Source organism: Sceloporus occidentalis, unplaced genomic scaffold (assembly GCF_023333645.1).
Source record: "Sceloporus occidentalis isolate IW3139 unplaced genomic scaffold, rSceOcc1.0.p SCAF_51, whole genome shotgun sequence".
Classification (NCBI taxonomy): domain Eukaryota; kingdom Metazoa; phylum Chordata; class Lepidosauria; order Squamata; family Phrynosomatidae; genus Sceloporus; species Sceloporus occidentalis.
In genome coordinates, this window is record NW_028317031.1 from 2,055,585 (window position 1) to 2,081,535 (window position 25,951).

Consider the following 25,951-nt stretch of genomic DNA (forward strand, 5'->3'; position numbering starts at 1 on the left):
ATTTTTTTTTAGGGGTCCTACATAAAAAGGGATCACCAACCTTCAATATCCGCTATGGATTTAATTATACCTAAACTAAATAATGCAACGCCCATACAGAATTCTTACACAACAAATGGCCCTATAGGAAGCTGATAACATCTATCTGGGTTGCAAAGGTCTCTGTGCTCTGTCTCACCTATGAGGACATCTGGTCGTTACAAGACGATAACATCATTCGCACAGTAAGAGATATACATAACTTCCTAAACATGGGAAAGTTTCCCGGCTTAGTTCCTACTGCCACTAAATGACTTCTTACCATAAGCTGCTGTCTCATCACGACTTCCACAGATCTGTGGCTTTCAGCTATGGCAGACAGGGTTAGCACTGCCAATCAGGCATGAAAATGTATCACCAAGCAATGCATGCCCCGAAGAAACTGTCAAGTAGCGTGTAACATAATTTCTATGAAATTATTATATTACAAACATTCAGGACCATTTGAACCGATTAAAGCAACTTGCTTTCATATTGTTTGCTGATGGATATAGGTGGGAGTCTGGACCCAGGGCAGGTACCCCACTTAGTGCCTGGTTTAGGCATGGCCATTAGCAATGTGTACAGCCATGTCTTTCACAGACAAATAGGTATGAAGACACGCTCCAGCCATCATATGCACTTTAACCCCTTAAGGACGGGCTCATTTTTCGTTTTGTACCCTGTGGGACCGAGGCTGTTTTAATACTTTTGTGGTGCTTGTGTTCAGCTGTAATTTTCTCCTCACCCATTTAGTGTACCCACATAAGTTATATATTGTTTTTTTCAGGATAAGATGGGCTTTCTTCAGATACCATTATTTTGATCGTATCATCTTATTTACTATAAAAAAAATAAAAAAAACATGGGAAAAAATTGAAAAAAAACACATTTTATGACTTTTATTTGAAAAATCTTTTACTCACCTAAAAAAGCAAGTAAACAAACTAGCTAAATAGATTCTACTACTTGTCCTGAGTTTAGAAATACCCAATGTTTTTATGTTTTTTTGCTGTTTTTTGTAAGTTATAACAAATCTGGTCATTCTGCCTCCATCTCCTCTTTGGAACATCTTTGAAGCCGGTTAACTCAATTTAACCCATTCAAACCATATATTTTTGAAAACTAGACACCCCAGGGTATTCCAAATGCTGTTATTTTAACCCTTTCCATGCACCAATTATACAACTACACTTTGTAAAACTTTGTAATAGTAATTTTTTTTTATTTTTTTTCACACAAATTGTACTTTAGTTATAGATATACAGGTCCTGGTATATGCCACTGTCAAACAACACGCCAATGTGTGTTCAGGAACATCTCCTGAGTGCAGTGATACCCGACATGCATGGGTTTGTCGTGTTGTTTGAGATTTAAAATGCCACATTTGGGAAGTGCGCTTTTTTTGTCCATTTTGGAAAGTCTGTACCTATGCCCTATCTTTGAGCTCAGCCACTCCAATTTACCCCATCAGCCATTTTTTTTTTATATTAGACACCCCTTGGGTATTTGAAGTGCTTTTATTTTAACTCTTTGTTGAGATTTTAGAGAAATTTTAGCACTTGCTCAAAATAATAAACTTTATTTTTTTATTTTATTTTTTTAATACTTTTTTTTTAATATTTTTTTTTTACACATTTTGCTGGATGGTTCATCTAGTGACATCACTGCATAATTATTTTTAAATGTTAGCACTTTTAATTTTTTCCATATTTTTTTTTTTTTTTAATATTTTACTAATCACATTGTGATTAGAAAGCTGGGCTCCATTGACTTGCATGGTTGAATGCAGTACCTGTATTCAACCTGCAAGTGGAGCCAGAGTTCTCTAGACCATCTAGCAAACTTTAAAAACTTGTTTGTTTCTTTTACAGGGCGGCCGCCATCTTGTTGATGGCGAAGAACACCGGCAGCTGCGGCTGTGACCGCTCTCCGGAGCGGTCACAGCCCACCCAGAGGTAAGTGTTTGGTGTCGCTGGATGTCTCCTGATCGAGGCATTCCAGCGACACCATTTAAGTTTAGGAGGCGATCGTTGATCGCCTCCTAAACGCTTTTAAAACGGGCGTCCGCCGCCATACAATGTATGGCGGCTGTTGACGCCTCGGGGAGGGGCCAGACATGGCCCCCGATGCCGATCTCAGCGTTACTGAATGCCTCGACATCGAGGCATTACAGTAACGCCGTTTAAGCGAAGAAAGTGATCGTTGATCACTTTCTAAGCTTATTTTACTTTTTGACGGTTCAGGACCGTCAAAGGTCATTTAGTGACCTTCATGTCATGACGGTCCTGAACCGGCAAAGGTCGCGAAGGGGTTAATACATAAGATAAATGCATTGTCCCTTTACATTTTTGTGTTTATTTTCCAAATGCATGGGGGGGTGCAGAATCCCCCATACGTATTTTCCCCTATCCACACCCTCACCTAAATACCCTGCAGGTGTTGTGTTTATCGGAACACATCTCTCCGCATAAGACTAACCTTTCAGTGAAATTTAGCACTGGCTAGAGGAAGGCTGCGAGTTCGGACCCATGAGCCCTTGTGTGAAAAGTCCTCCTACTGATTTCAATGGTAGCACTTTCCTGCAACTGACTGACTGACTGACTGACTGCTTCAAGCAGCCAATCAGTGGCAAGAAACATTGCATCAGGGAGGAGGGCAGCAACTTCTGTGTCAGGCAAGCACTTTCTTCATTTTTTGTTATGAAAAGATGCATATTAAAGTCCTCACAGAGGGTTAAGGTTACTCACAGAGTACTTTAATACACATTATTCTATAGCGAGGGAGTCAGGGACAATAAACTGTCCCTTTAAGGAAAACACATCAGGCTTGCTCAGATTTCTTTAAGCTTTCACTTGGAAGGGACTCGGCAATATTAACAATTTAAACATTTTTACAGAATCTTTCCCAGCCCCGTGCTGTTCACGTTCTCTAGGCTGAACACTTTATTATTGAAACACTAAGTTTTTCTTACACCTAAAAAGTATATATTACATGAACATACGTTTCAAGTTACTAGAACCATTTTATTGCCCTTTTAAGACTTGCTGAACAATGTAGAGAAATATAACAAAACATTATAAAGATTTAACCAATTTAAACCCAGCCTCACACTGCTTTACAGTAGATTGCATAAGGGCTATTAAAGTTTGTGGTTAGAACAGTAAAAAATACAAGATAAACAAAACAATACGTGCACTTCTAATTTCCCTTAAATTATTATTAATGTACACGTGAGGGTAACCATTTATCAGAGTAATCTGATCACAAACATGTCATAATGGTATCATAAACAGCTCCAAGAACAGTCTTATTCTGGAAATTACATTGTTATAATAGCACAACTCATGAGATTTCACACTGAAATTACACAATGCAGACATCAATAATTAAATCACATTTTTGTAAGATCCCAAAAGGGAACAAGCCCTTTCTCAATGTGGAACTTTGTGGCCAGAAACTGGGGAGTAACTGACGCAAACAAGATCGGGGGCTTGAGATCAGCAATGTATCCTGGCCGGTAGTCCCCCCCGGTGATCTAGGGCAGGGGCGTCCAAAATGCGGCCCGCGAGACCTCGAGGTGCGGCCCGTGTGAGATCAGAAGCCAGGGATCTCAGAGCCCTGCTGCTTACCTGTGGGAGGGTCTTTTGTATTGCACAGAGGAAGCGGAACCCACATGACTCTGCTCCAGTCCTGCTTCCTCTGTGCAGTACAGGAGAACGCAGAGGGAGGCCGCGCCCCCTGCTGAAGTCTGTGAGCGGCATCGAGGAGCTGCAGTGCAGGTAAGGGGGTGGGGAGGGTGTTTGAATGAGTATGCGTGATTGAGGGAGTGAATCTGTGAATGAATGAGTGTGTGTGTGTGTGTGTGTGTGTGTGTGATAGCATGGATGTCTAAGTGCTGGAAACTAGGCACGATGGGAGTGTGATTGCTGTTGGCAATCACACTCCTATCATGCCAAGTCAGCCAGTACATGCTGAAACCTGGCTATCTGCCCCTCTTGTGTATTGATGCTGCCAGCAGTATGGGGTCTGCACATAACTTACAGCCACCCTGTACCAGCATGTACTGGCTGACTTGGCATGATAGGAGTGCGATTGCTAACCGCAATCACACTCCTATCATGCCTAGGTTCCAGCATTTACTGGTTGCCTGGGTATGATATGCCAAGTCATATTGTTGAATTTTTTGTCCAATTGTGGTGTGTTACTTTTATTAAAAGTGTGGGGTTTGATTTATTATTTTTAAAGGTGGGGGGTCATTTTCGGTTTCGGCTAAGTAAACCCTGAATTTACGGTATTGGTCCAGAATTTTCATTTTGGTGCATCCCTAGAATAATTTCAGAAAACAATTTCATTTTTAATTATCCTGAATCCTGAATTTGCAGTCAAAAAACTTTCTAGGCCCAGAAATCAGTGAGAGGAAAAGTAAAGGTTTTGTGTCATTTACTTTATTTTAATCTGCATATTTTATTAAAGGCCCTATTTTCTCACAGTGAAAAATGAGTGCGGCCCTCGCACGTATACAATTCTGATGAAGTGGCCCGCTGCAGAAAAAACTTGGACACCCCTGATCTAGGGCCATCAGGCCCCCTGGTATCCCGCTGCCAAATGGGCCGGCAACCAGCCCATTTACACTATGACTCAGTACAGCCTCCATAGACCGCATTAGAAGACGCTATGTGCCTTTAAGACATGATGTCATACCCCGAAAATCCATGTGTTAAAGGTGCACCTTTAAAGCTGTGCAGGAGAGGGCAGCGCAGAAGGTAATACATTGCTACAGGAGGTCATAGCCTCACACCATCATTGGCAAAAAACTACCAATCGCATGGAATGGGGTTAAGTTGTTGTGTTTAGTCCATTAAACTCACAAAAGAAAACCAAACAATAACAGCCATTCTTGTTGTAGGTGCACTTCGATAACCCTATCTTATGTTATTCAATTACAGTTTATAAAGGACCAGCAGATTCCTCAGTACTATGACAAAAGTGGGGGATACACAATTACCATTTTCTTTGAAGAGATACAAATTCACACATACTAAGATATACTGGTACAGAAAGAAAAGAGATACCTGCTCTTGCGTGGTTAAACTATTAGAATCTAATATATTATGATATATTATTGCCAATTGATAGATATATATATTATATATATATAGTGCTATCATATAAAGCAACAGGACACTAGATTGTAAGCTCCTTTGAGCAGGGCCCTCCTCACCTGTTGTCTCTGTAAGTCAATTTGTTACGTTACATACTACTTTTTATGTCCTGTCCACCCATTGTACAGTGCTACGGAATTTGATGGACCTATATAAAACAATAAATAATAATAATAATAAGAATAAGTGCACCACATAACTGAGGAGGACCTTGCTCAATCCTATACCAACGCATAGAACTCTAATACCCGTTATATACAATACACAAAGTACAAAAGGACAGATATTTCTTACGAAAAGTCTATTATATAATGGACAAAAACAGGTCTGGCGATAGCAGCCACGGTCTCTAATGTTACCCACACACATACCGTTTATTTATACAGAGTTTTAATTCTAGTGACGTCCGACCAGGACACACAAATAGATGAACAATTTTCTGCTTGGCTTCACTGAGAAGTTGTCTGGCATTTCTATATCACTTATAAGACAGATTAAGACCAGGCACCATGACAATGCATTACTTACGATTCACAGAATATGTTTTATATGGAAAGAATGAGAAAAAGAAAAAAAAAAATGCCCAATGGATAGGACAACAAGCCAGACAAAAAAAAAGGACAGACAACTTCACACTTAAACTTACTACACAAAAAACAATATTTTAATATACCTATTCAATAAGAATTACGGTATATCATGGTACGTCAAACTTTGCTTCAGCCGCTCAGCGCCACTGATATAAACAGAATCCATCACAATAAATCCTGTGTTAAATTTACCATTTGCAACATTCATCCCTCTGATGATCAAGGAGTAACACAAGAAGTAACGGCTCAATCAGCGCTACAGGATTGTTATTAGGAAGCCTAGTTAATTATCACAAAAGGACGAGATAGGAGAGCAGGGGTTTCAGGCCAGGAAGGAGATGCACATGGGTATATAATACAATAAAAAGCCTCCTGGGACCATCAATGTCAGTAAGTTTCTGATTGAACCTTTTCTCCCAAAAACCCTGGACATGATAAAACCAGAACAAGGGAATAGTTCAGCCGCGGTCACCGCTCATTATTCTGTGGAAGGTAGAAGGCCGTGGTGAGACACGCTTGTCAAACGCATTTCTCAGATAAAAAGGGGCTGACAAACCAGCTACGCTTCCCAGAAATCTCAAACGGACATCTGAAAGGTTTGACGCTCCTTGAGCAGAAGTCATTTTTACCCTGGAAATAATATATATAGCAACCAAGTACAACATTAAAAACTTTATATAAACCTGTTCCATCATTTAAAGGCACAATCTAGTCTTCAGAACTCTATTAATGCATATTGACAACCATTCTGAATTAAAATCAGTGCATTCTATAGTAACTGAAGTTAGAAAATTAAACCGGCCTGACTTCTATTAGTTAGTGTCTGACTGGGTGATTAAGACCATTCCATTCTATTGTTTAACACAGACAGCATGACCAGGAAACAGGGTCTTTGTCAAGTAGATCAGGCCACATATAAATGGCTAATACGTAGCTGATTGAAAACAACATTTTATTGTAAAACACCTAAAACCAGAAAAAAGCACAATATCTCTTAAAAACGTATTTTTCCTCTGAAACAAAATACTAAAATGTGGTGGCATTTCTCTTTAAATGTATCTGAATTATAAGGATTACTGGGCTATGGATCCCAACATATCATGAACTAGATGTAATTCATCCAGATAAAACTACAAAAGACAAGTCAACAATGCTGTCCTTTCCACTGTGACCCACCCTCTGTCTACAGACAAACAGATAAATTATTCTCCAGTCCATGGTCAACAGATTAAACAGGATATTACTGGTGAATGAGGAAAATGAATAACGAGCATGAGGAGCATGATTCACTCCTAAGAGCTAGACAAAGTCAGTAAGGGAACAAACCAACGGCAATTAACATGGATTAACACATCAGTTACCAGAAATCAGAGTCATTCATAACATAAATTCAAAATTGATTTTCATAGTAATGGCTAAGGGAACTGGAACAATATAAAGCGCTTATTATCCATAAAACTACCGATAAAATATCTCAGATGGTATAAAGCATAATCTTGGGTCACTTGGAATTATGCGAATATCTGGCGTTTATGTACAATATATTTTTAAATCACTGTGGAGTATGTTGTCCTTTGTAAAGAAATGTGGGGTCACAAGCAGGATGAAGGGATCAAACAATGCGAACGCCAGGGGGCATCCATTAGGGATGACTAGGATATTGTTAGCCTCGTCTATTGTTCCCTTTCCGCTTATGTTCTATATAGAAAACATGTATAATATTCAGAGTAGTGGCACCATGCAATCTATTCATATGCTTATATTTTAAGCATCCAGGTTAGGAAGCTAAAGATTCTAGTGCTGGAACACTGAATTAAAAAGAGTCAAAACCAAACACTCGGCATTGGTGGTGGCTTTATCATACAAGCAGTTGCTGGGGCCTCCATTAGTCTAAGGGCCCTATAAAAGGTGTATCAAGACTGAGAAACAGTTCCTTAAGAAAGGATGGCACCTTCCCCAAGCACACTTAGCCAAAAAAAAAAGTCAAAGACATGCCAAAACATGCGTTCAGGGATACGAAGGTGGACACTCTACTCCCATTCCCGAATTATGTTGCCCACAGACCGACAGGTTTTGAGTGTAAAAATCTGTTGGAAAAGCCGTCAGATACGGACGTATGCCATCTTTTGTGGAGCTACCATGCAGGAGAAATGGAGACTAAACAAAATGAAGAACTTCCCATTCAAACAGACAAAGCCAGGTTTGCTGGTTGACAGAAGTACAATTGCAGGAGGACTTTAAGAGTTGATTAATTCGTTAGAAGATGAAGGTGCCGTAATTAACAACAGGAACCATGGGGCTAAAAATTATGGATCATGGGTGTTTGGGCGAAAAGAGGAATCAGAAAGGGAGTTCAGTAATACACTCAGTCAATTCACTGTCAATCACTAGAGAAACTACTTCAACCCAAGGACAGGAGCTCACCCCCAGTCCATTAAGCAATGTCGGCTCAAGGCAAAAACGACAATTTCAAGGAAAATGAGAGATGTAAGTCCCCTCCTCTTCATAATGTAATTCATCAACATTGATTTCTTGCTTGGGTTTTAGTTACTGAAAATCAGTTATCAGATTTATTTTTAAAGATAAAGTTGATGCCTCGTTATGGATAAAAAAGTCCTTTTGTACTAAATGGAAACGCCTAAATCCCTATCCCTTCTCTTTTGGATTATGTAATTTATGTACTCTTCTAGCATTCACAATTCATTTTATTTAGGGTGAATGATGGTCAGGACTATGGCATTCATTTAGAATTTACTCCACTTACCAGATTTAGTTGGAGCTGCTTCGTCGTCTTCCAAAATGGTTTCTTTCTGCACCTGGACACAATCCCCTGGAGCTCTTATCACAATATTTGCATTTTGGCCCCTGCTGCCAGTTGGTAGTTCCATAAAATACACCCAAATAGGACCCTTTTTCCTACCAGCTGACATTGTGAACCCAGTTAAGCAAGAGAACGCACACCTTATGTTCTCCGGGGCAATTGGCAATGGAGCTTTATGCCCACGTCCAGACCTTTCCCTTTTATGTCTGCTTCTTGTTGTGAGTCAATGTGTATTTCCATAGACCCTAAGCTTATCATAAGATTATTTATATAATATCCTTTTAATTATGGCCTCTTCATCTTGCATTGTCTCATGGCTCTGACCATATTTGAGAAAATATAAAATCAAATTATTAAAATTTTGATTTTAATCAAACTACCCTGTCCACGAGGGTTAATTAAATTACTTACGCTGAAAGCTGTGACGGACGTTTCCCTTTAAAACATAAGAAAAAAAACAAAACGTTTTATAAAAGATAAGCCTTTTCCATCAAGACGTCAAATGGATTAAATTAAAATGTAAAACTTTTATTTGTATCCAGTAACCCATTAGTGTCTATCGTGCTTGTTCTGTAAACCCTCAATGGCCATTGATGCTTACTTAATGCCTTTGGCCTGTGTCCAATAAATACTTTCCATTGGTATTTTGATACAATTAACACGAATAGGGTTCTATATATTTACTTAATATATCCATTCTAAGCAATATTATATATATATATATATATATATATATATATATATATATATAGTGAAACAGCTTTGACGAAACTCTGACCACTTCTGATAACATACAAATTGATATTGATCGGCTGATCCGGTGAGGAGTGTTCCAGGAGATACTGAATAGAATGAGGGGAAATCTAGTTGAGAGTTAAGAAACATAATGGGTTCTAAGTGCACATTTGTAACATTATCGGCCAGTGTTTTTCCTTAAAATCAATATAGTCATGAGGTTTTTGTAAATACACAGATGGTATTCCAGAGCTAAATTAACAGGCTTCAAAAGCTGGTAAAATATGATAGCAATTGTAAACGCTACAAGCAAAATTATACTTAAAATAATTTGAAATAGATAACCATCAGTGGGACCTGCAAATTTAACTTCTACGAAGCGGGCATTACAATGTATTTAATCGTGGAATGACTTGCACTCCAACAGCCAATCAGCCACTTTATGAATGCAACGTTTAATCCTAATGTATACCATTGTACAGTGCTTTATAAACCAATAATAATAAGTATAAAAATAATAAGATATGTATTATTAGTATAATAGGTTATTAATAATCGTAACAGAAATCTAGCCTGTTTGTGAGTTTTTCAGCAATGCCGAGTTAAAAGTATAGTTAAACAAAAAAACACTAGGGACAAAACTAGCAAAAAGTGTTTAGCATGCTAATGAGACATCACACGCTAAAATCCCACAGAAACACATGTACGTTCACAGCAAACAGAACAGTTACATTAATTACCCACATTTTTAATAATTCATTTTCCAGCGCAGCTGCCACTCACAGTGTCTTGGTCTTGTGCGTTTTCTCTTAATTTGCAGATGTGTTGCTCATTGCCCTAAATCTGAGAGATTTTGGTATTTCTGCACATATCCAATTAGCAGAACATCTATTACGGCTTTATCTTAAATGTGACTGCTTTTATTAACAATACTAATAAGCCATTTTTTACACATGCAAATATCTCAGTTTTTTTTTTTTATTATCTAGAAATTAAATGTGATAGTGAGCTTTTTTAATCAATTACCCCAATATGCTATGGAGCAGACATATCTTCTAGTTACACGATGTTCCTGTAGAGGCATTTTCTTCATAGTTATTTAAATGGTCTCCTGTTCCAAAGCAGGGACCACACGTTCTGCCTCCAAGATTTCATTTAAGAAACGTGGATATATGGTGTATATGCGCTATGGGTAATTTGTCAAGCTTCGCAGTTACAGCCACCAATGGTGTTTACTAGAAATGGGACTAATTCCAACTTGTAATACAGACAGCGTGACACTTATCAGTGGCATTAATGCAAATATGTGGTAAAGACTTCTTACAACTATCCAGCACTCCCTAACCATCTGCTTCTCCACCAAGGTGTGTCTGTGGTCTGTTATCTTGTCCGGATTATTTCCCCAGAATGCCTGACCCGTTTGCTCTGCATCAATGACACACCATGTAAATCACAACTAGCAAAACGTTTTTTATAAGCGGGGCTCGACACATTAAATACATAATTTTGCAAGACTTCCAGAAGACAACATTAAGCAGGATGTTATGTCACCTGCCCAAGGCCACAAGGAGGATTGATATTCAAATCCACTTTCATTTACATAAAAACATAGAATGTGTTGCAGATAAGAACCACTTGGCCTATCCACTTTGCCCAATTTCTTTCTTTCCTTAGTCCCTGGCCTTGTCTTATATCTTGGATATCCTTATGTCCATCCCATGCATGCTTGAACTCCTTCACTGTATTAACCTCTACTACTTCTGCTGGAAGGCTATTCCATGCATTCAATATCCTCCTCATAAAATATTTCCTGAACCCTGTCAAAGGTATCTATAGCCTTCTGGAGATACGGTCTCCAGTACTGTACACAATACTCCAAGTGAGGTCTCTGTACAACGGCATGAGCTCTTCCCTCTATCTACTGCTAATACCTCTCTCTTTACAATACTTCAAAAGGCGGTGTTTGTAGTGTGGAGTGATTTCCCAGGAAAAGGCTACCCACGTGCAATCATTTCTTTAAAGTCTGTAAACATGGCACACAATCTACGGGGGAGGGGGGGGGGGGCAAATGTATAAATGTATTTTGGGAAGGCCATTGTACAGCCTCTCTTTTAGAGCTAAACTGTTTACGGTTATTTTCATTCCTCTATGAGCTTATTTGTTTGAATAGGACTAGCAGTCGGCTAACAGGGACCTGTGACAAGAGTCCTCTTTACATGTAGCCATACTGTGAAACAGCCCATCGAGCTAGGAGGACTTGAGTAAGGCTATCCAGCTGGCAAGCGTATGCGGCCGATAAGAGAGAGGTAATGTACCGGTGACAGATACTCTCTTTCAATGAAAAATACATTTAGAACAAAGACGTATATCAAGGCACAAACCCGCCCCCCCACTCTCAAAAAAAAAAAAAAAAGATCTTAAACTCATACCCCTGGGGTCCATTACATTGTACATTGCAGCAAAAGTCCTCTTCATATAATGTGGGACTAATGCAAAAAGATCTTTACCTACAGTAACTCTTCCATAAAAATATATATATATATGGTCTCATTAAAAAAAGTTTTTTTCCCTACCAGTGACAAGCTAGCTACCATTACAACGTTCACACTGGGTAACCCGTGACTATCCCCAGCACAATAATACAGCTGGTGAACCACAAAATAAATATAGCCAAGTCCAGGCATTTCAGCTGTTCTCTCACTACACTGGGTGAAGGACAGGTTTATAAACGCAAAACAGAGCCAAGTGTTAAACTCACACATTTCTGAGTAACAGCTGATTGTCTGAGGAGGAGGCTGCCAGCGCGGGATGGATCCTGCCAACCCAACGTTATTTACACAAGTCCTGCTTCATTTCAGAATCCATGGTAAAATATCACCTACACGGCAGAGAAGGTGTAACGCCACGGCAGGTACTGCTCATGGGTGAATGATCTAACATCTGATTTTATCCAAAGGACTTTACAAAACAAATACATGGGGTATGAAACTCAAACTGAAGACAAAGTAAAGCAAGAAGTACAAGGAGGCTCTTTTATATATAGAATAGATATTAAGGGACTAGAGAAACACAAGAAGAACACTAAAGCCAGCATCACAGGGTGGGGGATTAAACTCAGGCCCTCAACAGTCCAGAATTCTATGTAGCCATGCTCGACCAGAAGCGACTAAATCAATTTTAATCATTTTCGATTGAGTGGCCTGGACTCAAGCTGTAGCATCCAAAACTTCAGGCCTCCTTGTGGCATTCACATGCTTCTATAGACATTCTTATTCTTTAATTACAGTTAAGATAATAGTACCCCTTTAAAAATATTCTACAGACGCTGATCCCTTATTAATAACAGGATACTTATTCCGAGTATTACAAGCAGTAATTAAAAATGGTTTTCTGAAGATAACTCTGAACGTTCAGGGAAGGCATCCGGGACTTTCAAATGGTCATAAGCAAAAGGTTCCTGGAAAGTCAATTCATCGTAATCAGCTTATATCGCTTGTGATAACCAGAGACATTTGCTTTCTTAGAAAGAAGCTATACTCGTATTCCAGGGCAAGATAAATCTAGAATCATCACTGAGTTCATATACTTTCTGGCTCCTTTGTGCACAATTCAGTAGATGTACCCCTTTCCCATAGCTGGCTCAGGAAACATTTGTCTCACCGTAAAAACACACTACCACATCATCGAAGAGCTGCTCACTGGATTGAGGGTGAATGTTTCTAATAACATCATTTCAAGAGACTTGTCGCTCTTAAACAGCCAGGACGCTGCATGACATTCACACGCCCTTGGATCTTAAATCTTGTGTGTTTTAAACAATAAAAATGAGAATCCCTCTTCTGTAGCACTGAGAGATGATCTCTATATGATAATCTTACAGCCACTGCACACCCAGCATTCACAGAATACTCTCACATTGTTAGCCAGTACGCATATATTAATAATTTAGTACAAAAAGTCCCAGACAGCTAGCAAAGGTTTATGGAGCGTCATGGAACACCTACTAAAAGAGATAGTTATACAGTTCACTGCAAATAACTTCCAGAATAATGATTGATGCACTGGTCCACTGCAATCAGATTATATGACAAGACGGTAGCACATATATTTAGAGCCAACAACCAAGCATTGGCATTATTATTTTATTCTGAAGATGCCCTTTGCTAAAATAATTTTTGCCTCCCCCGACATATCCAAAGCACGATAAAAACAGAAGAATAAATAAAAACAATCACTACGTGAGATACTATGATGCAAGTTTATTAACATGATAATGATATTTGTCTTACAGGGGCGACCGCAGAATTTAACATAATTAATTTAATTAATTAGACCTTCCTATATGTTGTGATTTTTGTTTGTCAATCAGGATAATTATTTTGAAGGTATTTAGTTTAAAAAGTTCCTAATAAAAGCAGAGTGCAGCAGTGTCCGGTGGCAGGGCCAGCATTATCTGTTCCCTTGAAGTTCTCCCCAGCCCTTATTACCCGCTAATTTTAATACTAGGTGACACGACAGGGGAGAAAATGAATTATTAGGTTTATTTGTATGATCTGGGAAAGGGACAGATCTGCTGTAAATCTGTAATACATAAAATAGCCTATTTAACTCAAAGGATTCTGCATTCAAAGTCATGCACAAATGGCACAAAGAAAGAAAGAACAAAAATATGTTTTGTATCTAAATGTTTAATTTGCATTGTTTATACCCTGCAGAGATGTCTGCAAAAAAGGTTGCCGAAAATCATGCTAGCCGTGCACCGTCTATATGTATAATACCCACATCTCTAATCCTTCTGCCTACAGACCGCAGAAATAGTGTGACATCGAATGAATGAAAGAGAATGTACGTTTGCAGCTTTCTCTGTGTGAGGTGCCTTTGGGATGTAAGTGGCAATTAGTATAATTATATTGATCACAACTGTGGTGACATGACAAGCCAAGAGAAAACATGATAAGCTGCGGTATCTCCCCCAGCTGCCTTGCTGTATATTCTCAAGGGATGCAAAATGAGGTCTCACTGCCCTGACCTCATCACTGGATGCTTTAACTATTCAAGTGATCCAGCGATAAACCACGCATAACATAGCATTGTAACAATCGCTCCCTCCGTAACTCAAAGGGTTAACAGTAGAGCAAGTCCCCAAACATGGGAAGGTTTCATTCCTACCTTTCCTTCCTCTAACAATGAGGTGCGTTACACAGATGTCCCTGCTGCCTGGATGTGATCTGCATGCACAATGGGGAGAAAGGCTGATTAAAGGGTGGGAAATGAAAAAAGCCTTTGACATGCTAATCATTCCTAAAAGTAGTACAGTTTTTTCCTGTTTTTGCTTTGGCATTCAAGGCCACTTTCATTCCAGGGATCCCTTCAAATTCTTTTCAAAAGATCCATTATCACTTGAACCTTTTGTAGACGCTCACCCCATTTTCTGTAGAAAGAACTCTATGGCTTACTGGACTCTGCAATAGACAAAGGGGAAAAAAGGGAGTAAAAACAAAAAATAAAGTTTTCTTGCCACTAAAGAAGAAGAAAAAAAAATCCTCTAATGCATTGAGAAGGCACAATGTTGGGCAAAGCATTGCCAATCATGAATTAATCCTCAACACAAAGACTCAGAATAGGTCCTATAAACAAAATAGGCCAACACCGATCCGTTCACTGGAACCATGAACCGACCAGATTTCAAATCTATTATAAAAAATTCATCAGAGAACTCTGACTCAATTATCTAAATGTGAAGAAATCAGAATCTACTGTTTCCATAGAGACTGCTCCACTTTAAACACTTTATAAAAAGTACAGATTTATAATAAATATGGTGCAATATGTGAACCATGCTCATAGAATTACATAATATTATTCACCTTTCTTTGGTTCTGACTTGCCAGCATATTAACTACCAACTCCACAGGAACCCAACACAAAGCTGGTCATGTTCTTCTATAACCAAAAGTTAGGACACCGTGGGACATCATATAGCACAATGCTCCATGATTCACATTGCACTGGGGACAGAAATAGCTCCTAGTATGCAGGATGTGGTTGGGAAATAATACAAAATACATATTTCTGCTTCATAACACATGCTGCAAATAGAATTGATTAAGGGAACGGCGATAGTTATTTCACGGAGGTTGCAATAATGGCTCAGCGAGGGCCAACAAGGAGCAAAGGCTTGACTGATTCAGTTCAATGGAAAGCAGCTCCCACTCATCACACATCCACAAAGAAACATTTGGAATCTGCCCACACTGCTGGCGGGAAACATACATGGCTACGAGAATAGAATGTTTTAATTCCTATTGTGGCAATCTGAAATCCACCGATAAACACAAGAGATCGGTATAACAATAGCAACACAGAAGGTTTTATTCCAAAACTCAAGGGGGGAAAAAGAACCCTGATAAAGTTGTTATACTTGAGATCTTGAGTTTATTCTGCTATTTTGCTAGTTTTTTCAGAAAGTCCACATTGGGTAACTAGTAGGACGTGCAAACTCAAAAAAGCCCATCCCTTCTCCCAAGGCTCCTCATACCTTAAAGTAGGAGTTCCCCCTGTCCCCTTCCTCGAACAATCCGTCCTTATTCAATGCAATAATGTAGAGGGCGTACAAACTTGGGACAATAGGAGCCAAGGGCCCCATCAGTGACCAGGCAACAATACAGATGCACTGACTGTACCACCCTAATGTCAGCCCTACTGAAAGGGCCACTAGAAATTCCCACAACTGCAAGAAACCTACTGAATACTTGTCTATTGATCAGAAGCACATATTACAAAGCATTGCCACCAACCCTCTGTACACACGCCTCCACTCCCTAATACTATAACAAGGGGCCCAAAGCCTCCTAACCCCCCAAAAAGCAAAAAAAAATTACCCTGTACCACACTACATCCCGATATAACATTTTTATATTCTTCAGCAACACATCTTATTTCTCATTTTGCATTGACTGGCAGTTGCCACGGCAATGTAAAAAATCTGGATTTTTCTGAATTCTTTATTTCGCCACAAAGTACACCACATACTTTACGCTCCAGGCCAGACCTATACTTGGGCTATTGCAAGTGTCATCCATCCATGCGGCCACAAGCTGTTGTCAATTATTTAGAGTGTTCTAGCTGAAGAAGGCCTGTCCAACTGGCGGACCTTGTATCGGATGTCACGCACAAGCATTTTTCCGGCAGCTTTAGTCTGACTGGGAAATTCAACCTATTTTACTTTTTTGAATTTAAATATGGGGAGAATATATACAATGCAAAAATTATTTGGAACATAATTTACGTTTGTACCCCGGAACATACAGAAACTACTTAAGGCAGTGATTGGCAATGTTCACCTTCAAGCACTGTGCGATACCGATGTGTGCCACTGAATGATCGGTGCTGGGATCTAACATGAAAAAAAATGGAGGCAATCCTGCGCTCAATATTCTTCATAAAACCGAGCCGCAGGGACATTCATAGCAGGAAACAATGTAGCATTCGGCTTTCATCGAACCAGTCAACAGGCTCATTCCTGGTGTAGACTCCTTCATTAATAGATCATGGCAGCAGAACAATCAATGCTGGAACAAAGTAATAAGGCACCTTACATTTCACACATTTAACCTCTGAATGGCAGAAAGTGAAAATATAACCCAGGTCAGCAGTTAAAATAAGTTTGAATAGAATTTGCATTTGTATCTTGGATATTATGGCCATGTTCGAGCAGATATGAGTCTTCCCACCAGCTACCGAGCACAGATGAATGCGTCCTGGACCTTTAATGCAGAGGGAGAAATTCTCAAATGAGACAAAATAATTTCACCAAACTGGCACACCCCGAGCCATACATACATATATATACATACATACATACATATATACATATATATATATATATATATACACACACATACATACACACAGTGGGAGCGACAGTGGTTAAGGCCATAATGCATGGCTCAATCTCCAGGAGACAGCAAGTCACGGCTCCTATAAGTTACTTCTCATGGATAATCGTCTGTAGAGGTCGATAAACATAAATCTCGCTTGTATGTTCACAGGTAACGGAACACGACAGTATCGCATTCATAAAACAGCTTACTAAACAAACTGCTACACCTCTCTAACCCTTCCATTTCTTCTCTGTCCTGCAAGATTCTTGATGAATGCACAAAAAGCTTGCAGCATTCAGCTAGCAATATATAAAGAAACCATTCATTACCAACCCTGCCTGCGGCGCCGGAATAAGGGCCGCTGCAGGTCAGAATGACCCAGTGGCCGTGACATGTTTTTAAGTGACATGCAGGACACTACAATAAAAAAAAAAAAAAAGATTTTTTTTAAAAAAAGCCAATTTTTGGGAATTTCTAAAATATGTTCCCAGTTCCCTTGGCGACACAATTCACAGAATGGTTAATACACCGTTGTACCTGGATGATGAAACTTCTATGCAAAAGCGTTAAAAGCACAACCTTTCCATGAACAACCTTTCCATAAGACCTATCGCAAGCCAGGAGGAAAATCAGAGCGGTTCTCTGACCAAAAACTCATTCAAATCCCACAAATGTGCAAAATACTCAGTACTTTCATGTTGTGCGGCTGATAACAAAATCAAATTTCAATCGTAGCAGCAGAGTTCAGCTAGCGCAGCACTGAAATTACTGCGTACAATACGAAGAAACGGATAAGAGGAGGGTGAAAAACACATGAATGTGCGGTGCGGAGAAGTAGTCCCTTATTCTAAATGGAGTGAATGCAGCTAGACCATAACACACACATTCATCTTTTAACCCTCAATTCACTCTCAGCCCCTCTGCTTTGCTGCATAAGACAAAGATCTATTCTTTATTATATATATATATATATATATATATATATATATATATATATATATATATATATATATATATATATATATATACACACACACACACACGCTATTTTAACACAATGCTCTCATTCTCTTTTGTGTCCAGTAAAAAGTTAACAGAATTAACATAAAATGTCTGTACGCATCTTTCCGGGTGTGAAGTGCAAACAGCCATCATGAAAGCTAAGCTAGAGCAATATTTGCATTGAACATGTTGCACCCTTCTTATTGTGTACAGAAAGTCTAACGCATGGGACGAGCCCCGGTGATTTTGTGTTCGGTAAAATATAACCTGCACTAAACACATCCAAAAGTTTGATCTCATCATTCAAACAATACTAAAGTATTTGCTGATCCAACCGTGCTCAATGACACAGCCAAACGCTTGGATATTACCTGCTCTTTTCCTAATCTACGCATTTGTGTTACTTTATCACGGACGTCAATTACGGTCAGTCTTAATTTTCCTTCTGATCCATAGTTTGACCAACGGTCCTCCACCAGTGGGGTTCTTTTCATGAAACATTTCGCCGGTACAGGCCGGTCATACATTCTAGAAATTTCTTTCATCTGTGCCTGTTGAGAGCTTGCTGAATACTTCTGTAAGCTGCCAAATACAGTTTATTTTCCTTAAAAATGAAATAAATAAAACACTAACTGAACTGATTTGGGGTTTTAATGCGACATTCTAGTTGTCAAATGTACTTCAATGCATATGATAGCCAAGTATCGCCTTCGAGTTAAGGTTTTCTTGTGCTGATATATACATACGTACGCTTTCCATGCCTCCCAGCTGTTTACATTGCAGGAAATGCAGCCGCGCATGCAGTCTGAACCCCTTTGCAATTATTCTAATGTATTTTAGGTAAAAAATTCCATTCTCCTCCCATTCCCTGTTTTTATTTAGCTGGAGCCCTTGTATGAATGGACCCATTTAAACCTCCACTTCTCTGCGTCCCAACGAAAATACAGCACATACGTGCTGCCCGACAGCATTCTTTAGTCGGTCTTCGTCGTACAATCTCATACACACGTTAGATTTTTCTCCTTTGTTTATCAGATAACCTTCTGGTTTTGCTAGAAAGTAATCTTCGGGCTTGAGGAAGAATTGCCACTCCCGTCAAATGAAGAATTTACTTTAAAAACAGTCCAAACTGACTCCTTATGCGCGCGTACAAGAGACGGACCATTATCCCATACCACTAATGACTGCACGTTAACATAAATGCCGCTATGCCCGGTGATGATACAGAGCCTTCAAAAGATAATTACGGTGTCAAGAAGAAAGAAAATTGTACTTGGTTAAAATACATCCGAAAATTGCAGTCCTCATTAAACATTTCAAACATGCCCAACGCTTACCACCACCTTGTAACTGGAAGGAGTTCCCGAAGCAGGAGAACTCTCGGGACATGAAAGCCAAGCATTATACCGTATGTGGATAATGGGACATTGTGGTGAAGACACTCGGGGGTTAATAAGCAGGAGTACTCCGCTTAATTAATAACGGCTATATAAAAAAATGTTCTGGGACACGGGCATTCTTTTCACAAATAAATTACTGTATATGTGGACTCACAGCTCAATATACACAATGTGAAGGGGGCTTGTAATGCAAAACGAATAAAGCATTAATTAATATATTTAAAAGAATATATTTTTTTGGCCTATATAAAAGTATTATAGCAGGGCTTAATGGACAGCAAGTGCAGGAATAATCTGAATAATTAATTATGCCCTGTCCTGAACTCACCTCCTCTATTGTCACATTTTCATGATTAACCTGAAGCTCAGGAAAGTGAAGAATGAACACAGCGTCTCTGAGCCAAAGCCGAACATATGGAAGGTCTCACACGGTGCGCACCTTGGTGCTGCATCAGCCTTGCGGGGGTACGGGCGCATGCTTATGGCGTGTGGACACACCTGCACATGGATCTAGCGTTTGGTTTGCGCACAACTTCCAAACTACTGGGACACAACAGGCAATTTAAGGCCTAAAGGGCATAAGAACTAATCAGACCGCTCTCCGGCACATATTACATTTACCCCGCATACTACTGCATTAATGATAGCATCAATTCATAGTTACCAAACTTACAGACACTTAACACCTCCAAACAAGCCGGGCTGAGCTGGTTCATTTGTGACACGGCCCTTCCAGCAAACAAAGGGGTTAATGCCCATGTCATATGCAGTTTGGCAGGATTTGGTTATGTTTTCCATAGTTAACCACCGCACTACTGTGCAAACTCGGTCTCTATCAGAGCCTGGGACAGGTAGTTGGTATCACCTAAGGAGGATAGACAGGAGAAACCTGGAAAGATATCGTCACATTTTAAAATAGCCGTTGGAGCCGTGTGGCCCAGGGCTTCCAAAATCATGAATGTCCATCTCTGGGATTCGTATTACATACAGCACTGCTGACTATAAAAAAATCTATTAACATTAATAATGTAGGGGTTTGCTGAAAGCGTTACTCGAGGTTATACACCGAGGAGTACAAAGGGAGGCTGCGGCAGATGAACTTCTACTATATCTAGAAGATACATATATATCTACAAAATATTAATAATGCAGCTGCTGGAACGATCCCCCCCCCCCATTGTGTTTATAATACATTCATACAAGCGCAAACGGGCTCAGAGTCCAACACCAAGTAGCCATTTATGGGGCAGGTGTACAAAATGTATACAGACAATTAAAAGCAAACAGTGATAAGAATGTGTAACAAGGTGACAGCAGAGATAAGAGCGTATAATAGAAGAAGCCATGAAGAGCAGATCACACTTCCAAACAGAAAAGTAACTCTCAACAGACATCCGGTAACTTAAGGGTTACTCATCAGAATTGCCCCCCCAGCGTAATATGATAATAGTACTTATAGTACTTATTATACAATAAATAGCGTAGTAATTGCATACATTAAATAAAAAGGGCATGACAGGTTACATTGCATAGTTGCATTAAAACTGCTGTGCTACACGATGCATTTTCTGTTATTCTCCCCAAAACGAAGGGGCCATCTGGTCATGTAACGCTATACACAAAATACACAGAATTCGTTAACTAGATAATTGTAAGAAAAACAGCAGTTAGTATGTTAGAAAAAAATGCTCAGTGTGCGTAAGTTTCCAATATATAGACAGAGATCAAGTAGGGCAGACATCCCTAAAACACGTGTATGGCAAAAGTGAATATATTTCAGTGGCGACCCATCAATGTGGATCATATGTGGTGCTTTTTACCTTTATCATTAGGTTTCCATTAAAATATACTATACCCATGCAAGTTTTATTATGATTTCCCAGATTTCTAGCTGTATTTGAATTCCCGCTGATATTTTTCGGTATCCTCCTAACAGATGTTAAAAAAAGCCCAAATTAATATTTCAGTTGAACATCCGACAGACGATAGCGATAAGCGTTCCTTCGCTGTTACCGCGTGATAAAATATACATGTGCTTTACAAAGACCATTCACCTGCGTGGAAGGTTTACGTTGCCTCCTATGCTGTTCGTATTACTGGCAATAATAAAAAATAGATATTTTTATCAAGGAATGTTTTCCTTCTAATAAACTGAAACCAAAATCAAGTTAGATCCCCCTAGGATTATACATGTAATGTTCTACAGATGGGGTTTACAACAGGTAGTGAGTACAAGTCCCATGATGTGTTGCCAGGCTGTGACAAGCCAAGCGCTGGCTGAAAACCACGAGTTACGTGTTGGGTGCCCACATACATGAACGCATTCAACGGCGATTACACCGCTTGGCAGAATGTCGCTGTAAGAGGTAACACACTTGGCAACGGCATAGTAATGTCACTTAGTCCATTTGGCGCTGAACTGGTTAATAGATGGTGAATAACAGGCAAACACCTCTACCAGTATATACAAACATAAGGTAAGCCCCCAGAAAAGGATCGGTGGTATATCACCAGTAGAATGTCAAGCATTGTATATGTGGAATAAGAAGACACCGTCATAATTAACGGCATGTGACTTTTAGCGGGTGATTGTCACATTTCCGTACGATATAACGGATGATGCGCACTCTAATCCCTCTCTCAGCAACGTAGTAGTATAATTCACACTGCATTCGAAGGATTACACGCTGTAAAGAGATAGTGACACTCTGGTCTCAAGACTGTCACCACAAATTAGGCACTGAATAATTCTATTTACAGTTTATCAGGTCGTCTGGATATCCCCAGGACTAATGTAATTCCAATTAGCCACCGTAGGAGCTCATTTATCCGTCAAAGAGTTTAGAGGAAGACTACGGCTCGCTCAGAACCTCTTCGCAGGCAGTTATTCACAAATTCAGTCTAATTAAAATACGTTTAGAAGATTATAGCCGAGTTATATCACGTACGTTACTAGTTTAGTTAACTATAAAATTAAATTAAGATGAATAGATATCCACTTGTGGAACCCAACGTCAACTGGACATAATCCACATCAAGAGGAATTTGATGGCGCTATATAAAACAATAAATGATAATAACAGTATTGAAATGAATTCCACAGTATATTTTTTACTGTATTAGGCTGAAATCTTACCGCTACATCTTTAATTAGAAATATATGTAAGAATATTTCAACGTACCCAAGCGTTTCCTCCTCAGCATGGCCGTGCAGAGCGATATGACAATAGCACCTAAGATTCCCAGAGCTCTTAGCCATGAGGTGACCCATGTGACACGCTCATTTTATTATCGGCTTCCAGTGGTATTTCACATTATATAAAGAAACAGCTCAGTATTCAACATAGTAAACAAATACAATTATAATTCATCAAATATTATTTAATTTGATTATTTTTTTTACAGTTGCTGGAAATCCAAGAAAAGACAATGACTGGGTGGTCTACACACCAAGAGGCTCTACAGGACAGGCATTTCCCCCGTATGAGCTGTAAGAACGCTTTGCCATGGACTTTCCTTGGCCAAGCACTGGATGGTTAACATGTACATATCACAAAGCTGGCAGCCCACCCATCCCCTGCGAACGCTAAACGCCTGCTTTTTAGGGGCAGCACTGGCACTAAGGAGGTGGCATATACCTATCTGCCTTCCCATGTGGACACCAGTGCCCTGACTAGCAGGGGTTACCCACTGATGACAAAGCTGGCTCACACTCCTTAATATGTGGATGGTAACCTACAGAGCAATGGACATAATGACCCCACTAGCACTGGATGATCAGATCTGCTCATGACAATGGTGGAAGTTTCACTATGGATCTCCAGAGTAAGCACTAACGTGCCTTGCACTCAGAGCAGATGTCCTGCAATGCTGGCAGCCCCTTAATATTCCATTGTGTCCCGCAGCCCCCTGGAATACAGAGTCGGATGCCCCACTGGCCCTTACCGTACACGCGCACCCAGCCCTGCTGCTGGCACACTGACTCCATCAGGATCCGGTCCAGCATGCTCCCTCCTCCGCCTGGAGAGTCCATATCGTCTGGGAGGGAGTCCCGGTCCGCGAAGCTCTGAAACAAGTCATGCCCTCCAGATAGCGAGTCTCCTCCGGGTGATAGATCCATCATGAGCATCACTGTGAGGACCAGGCAGGCCGCACGGGGTACCCCTTCTGCCCACACCGTACTCTATGGAGTCCCCCGGGGAAAGGAATCCAGGGCTCTGCCTCGGGAGATGGTCACAGGGTGCTAAGCTCAGCAAAGGTCGGCACTGATACCCCAGACGCTGGGGCGAGGGAGTATGCGCTGGAGCCAAGTGGGTTACACGAGGTCCGGTTCACAAGGGTGGCGTAAACCCCATACAACAGCCTCTCCCCTCACACAAGGAAAGAGGGGCAGCAGTTAGCGGCTTCCAATATAAAACCTCTGAGTGGCACACGTCACAATGGCCCGACCGCCAGGCCCCCTGCCTTACAATACGCGTTGTCAAGGTAACAGTGCAGTGCAAGACAGCGGCGCGCAGGTCCCCCTCACCGGCAGTCGGCTGCGCCTCGCGACTCCCCAGCCTTCCAGCATCAGCGGCATCCCTGGGAGATAAGCCAGAGCAATCGAGTACCCATCCGCAAGAGGAGGAGCCGCGAGTCTTGGAAATGCGTGGAAAATTGGGATAGGGAGAGGATAGCCTATCGAATCGATAGGGATACCGTGCTAATGCGCCATCTTATGGTCGCTGAAGAACCTGCAGCATAGCTGAGTACCAGGATTACAAAGACATGTGGATTTATTTAATGATTTCACCTTTTTACCCGGGTAAGGGAGTTATTGACATGAAAAATCCAGACCACAGAGCTAAAATATCTATCGCTATAGATAGATGCATTTACATAAAGTGATTTACCAACGCACAGGGCGGAAGTTCATCTCAAAGGAGGAGAAATGTTAGAACAAGAGGCCATAATTTAAAAGCAGAGGGCCAGAAGCAGACTATATAGGAAAATGGTTGTTATCTGACATCAAGTTCCATGTAGTCCAATAAATCTTCTATTGACACAACTTCTACATATGAGAAAATACCTTCCTGTTGATATTTTGGGATAATATTATTACTACATGTAAGTTTACCAGTCCTAAGAAAACAGCAAGGGACCTTATGGAAGACCGCCAAGGTCTGTGCTGGGCCTGCATACTACTTGGGTAGCCAAACAAGGCCTATGCTGGGCCTGCATACTGCTTGGGTAGCCAAACAAGGCCTATGCTGGGCCTGCATACTGCTTGGGTAGCCAAACAAGGCCTATGCTGGGCCTGCATACTGCTTGGGTAGCCAAACAAGGTCTGTGCTGGGCCTGCATGTTGCTTGGGTAGCCAAACAAGGCCTGTGCAGGGTCAGTGTAAATAGAAGGAAACAGGGCCTGCAGCTGGGTGTTCAGGAAAGTTTGCAGCATTAATTACCTGGCATGTTATTTTATACAGAGTAAGGGATTGTGCGGATTCATGTAATATCCGTGGCTCAATGAGCGGTGGTCTGGAATCTGTGAGAAGCTATTAAGAGATACAACATGGCAGCAGGTAAGACTGTCTTAGTTTTTGGGGTATGTTTATGCAGCTCTCTTTTCATCACCCTTCTGATTCTTTACTCTCCGCTCCTCGCTTCCGGCCCTTCTGCTGCTTGGCTGTGCATTGCCTGCTTGTGTGGGTAGGCGGTGTGCTCGCTCGTGTGCACGGATGGCAGCAGGCAGTATACTCCTTTTGGCAGTTTTTAGGAAACGTATTTTTTTTTTACAATTTTGTGTTTGCTTATCTGTTTTGTAGAGTTCAAGTGCTGTTATAAACCTCTGATTTATTCATGCCTGTATTTGTGCTTATCTTCAAGCCTCCTGCATCCCAAGTATGCATTCTATTGGTTTTCCCATATATATTTTTGTGTGTATATATGTATGTATATACTAGTCATTAGCATTTAGTATTTTTAGTGTACATTGGCCTTTTTCGTGGAGAAGATCAGCTAACTTCAATACCCTATACCAGACCTGGGCAAAGCACGGCCCGCGGGCCACATCCGGCCCGCTGAATAGCTCGGACCGGCCCGCAAAGAGTGTCCTGGTGACTCACCAATGAGTCCGGTGTCCCCCCCCCGCCCCGGTCACTTACCTTAAACTCCTGTGTTGGAAGCGTTTGTCTCGGGTGCCGGCGCTTTACGCTGGGCGCCGGCATATGACTTCAGACGCCGGCGATCAGCAGTGAAGCGCCGGCACCCGAGACAAACGCCTCACGCTTCCAACACAGGAGTTTAAGGTAAGTGACCGGGGCGGGGGGGTTAGGGAGTTAGAGGGGAGATACTGAGAA

General features: G+C 40.6%; 1 protein-coding gene across 1 annotated transcript in view; it reads right to left on the minus strand.

Annotated features, from left to right (window-relative positions):
* LOC149288423 (ras GTPase-activating protein nGAP) overlaps positions 1-23,647 on the minus strand; it is a 115,827-nt gene extending 92,180 nt beyond the window's left edge. Inside the window, exon 1 of the mRNA XM_089491630.1 lies at positions 23,560-23,647. Within this exon, the coding sequence (XP_089347756.1) occupies positions 23,560-23,647 (88 nt within the window). The remainder of the gene's footprint in view (positions 1-23,559) is intronic.
* Positions 23,648-25,951: the final 2,304 nt, after the last annotated feature.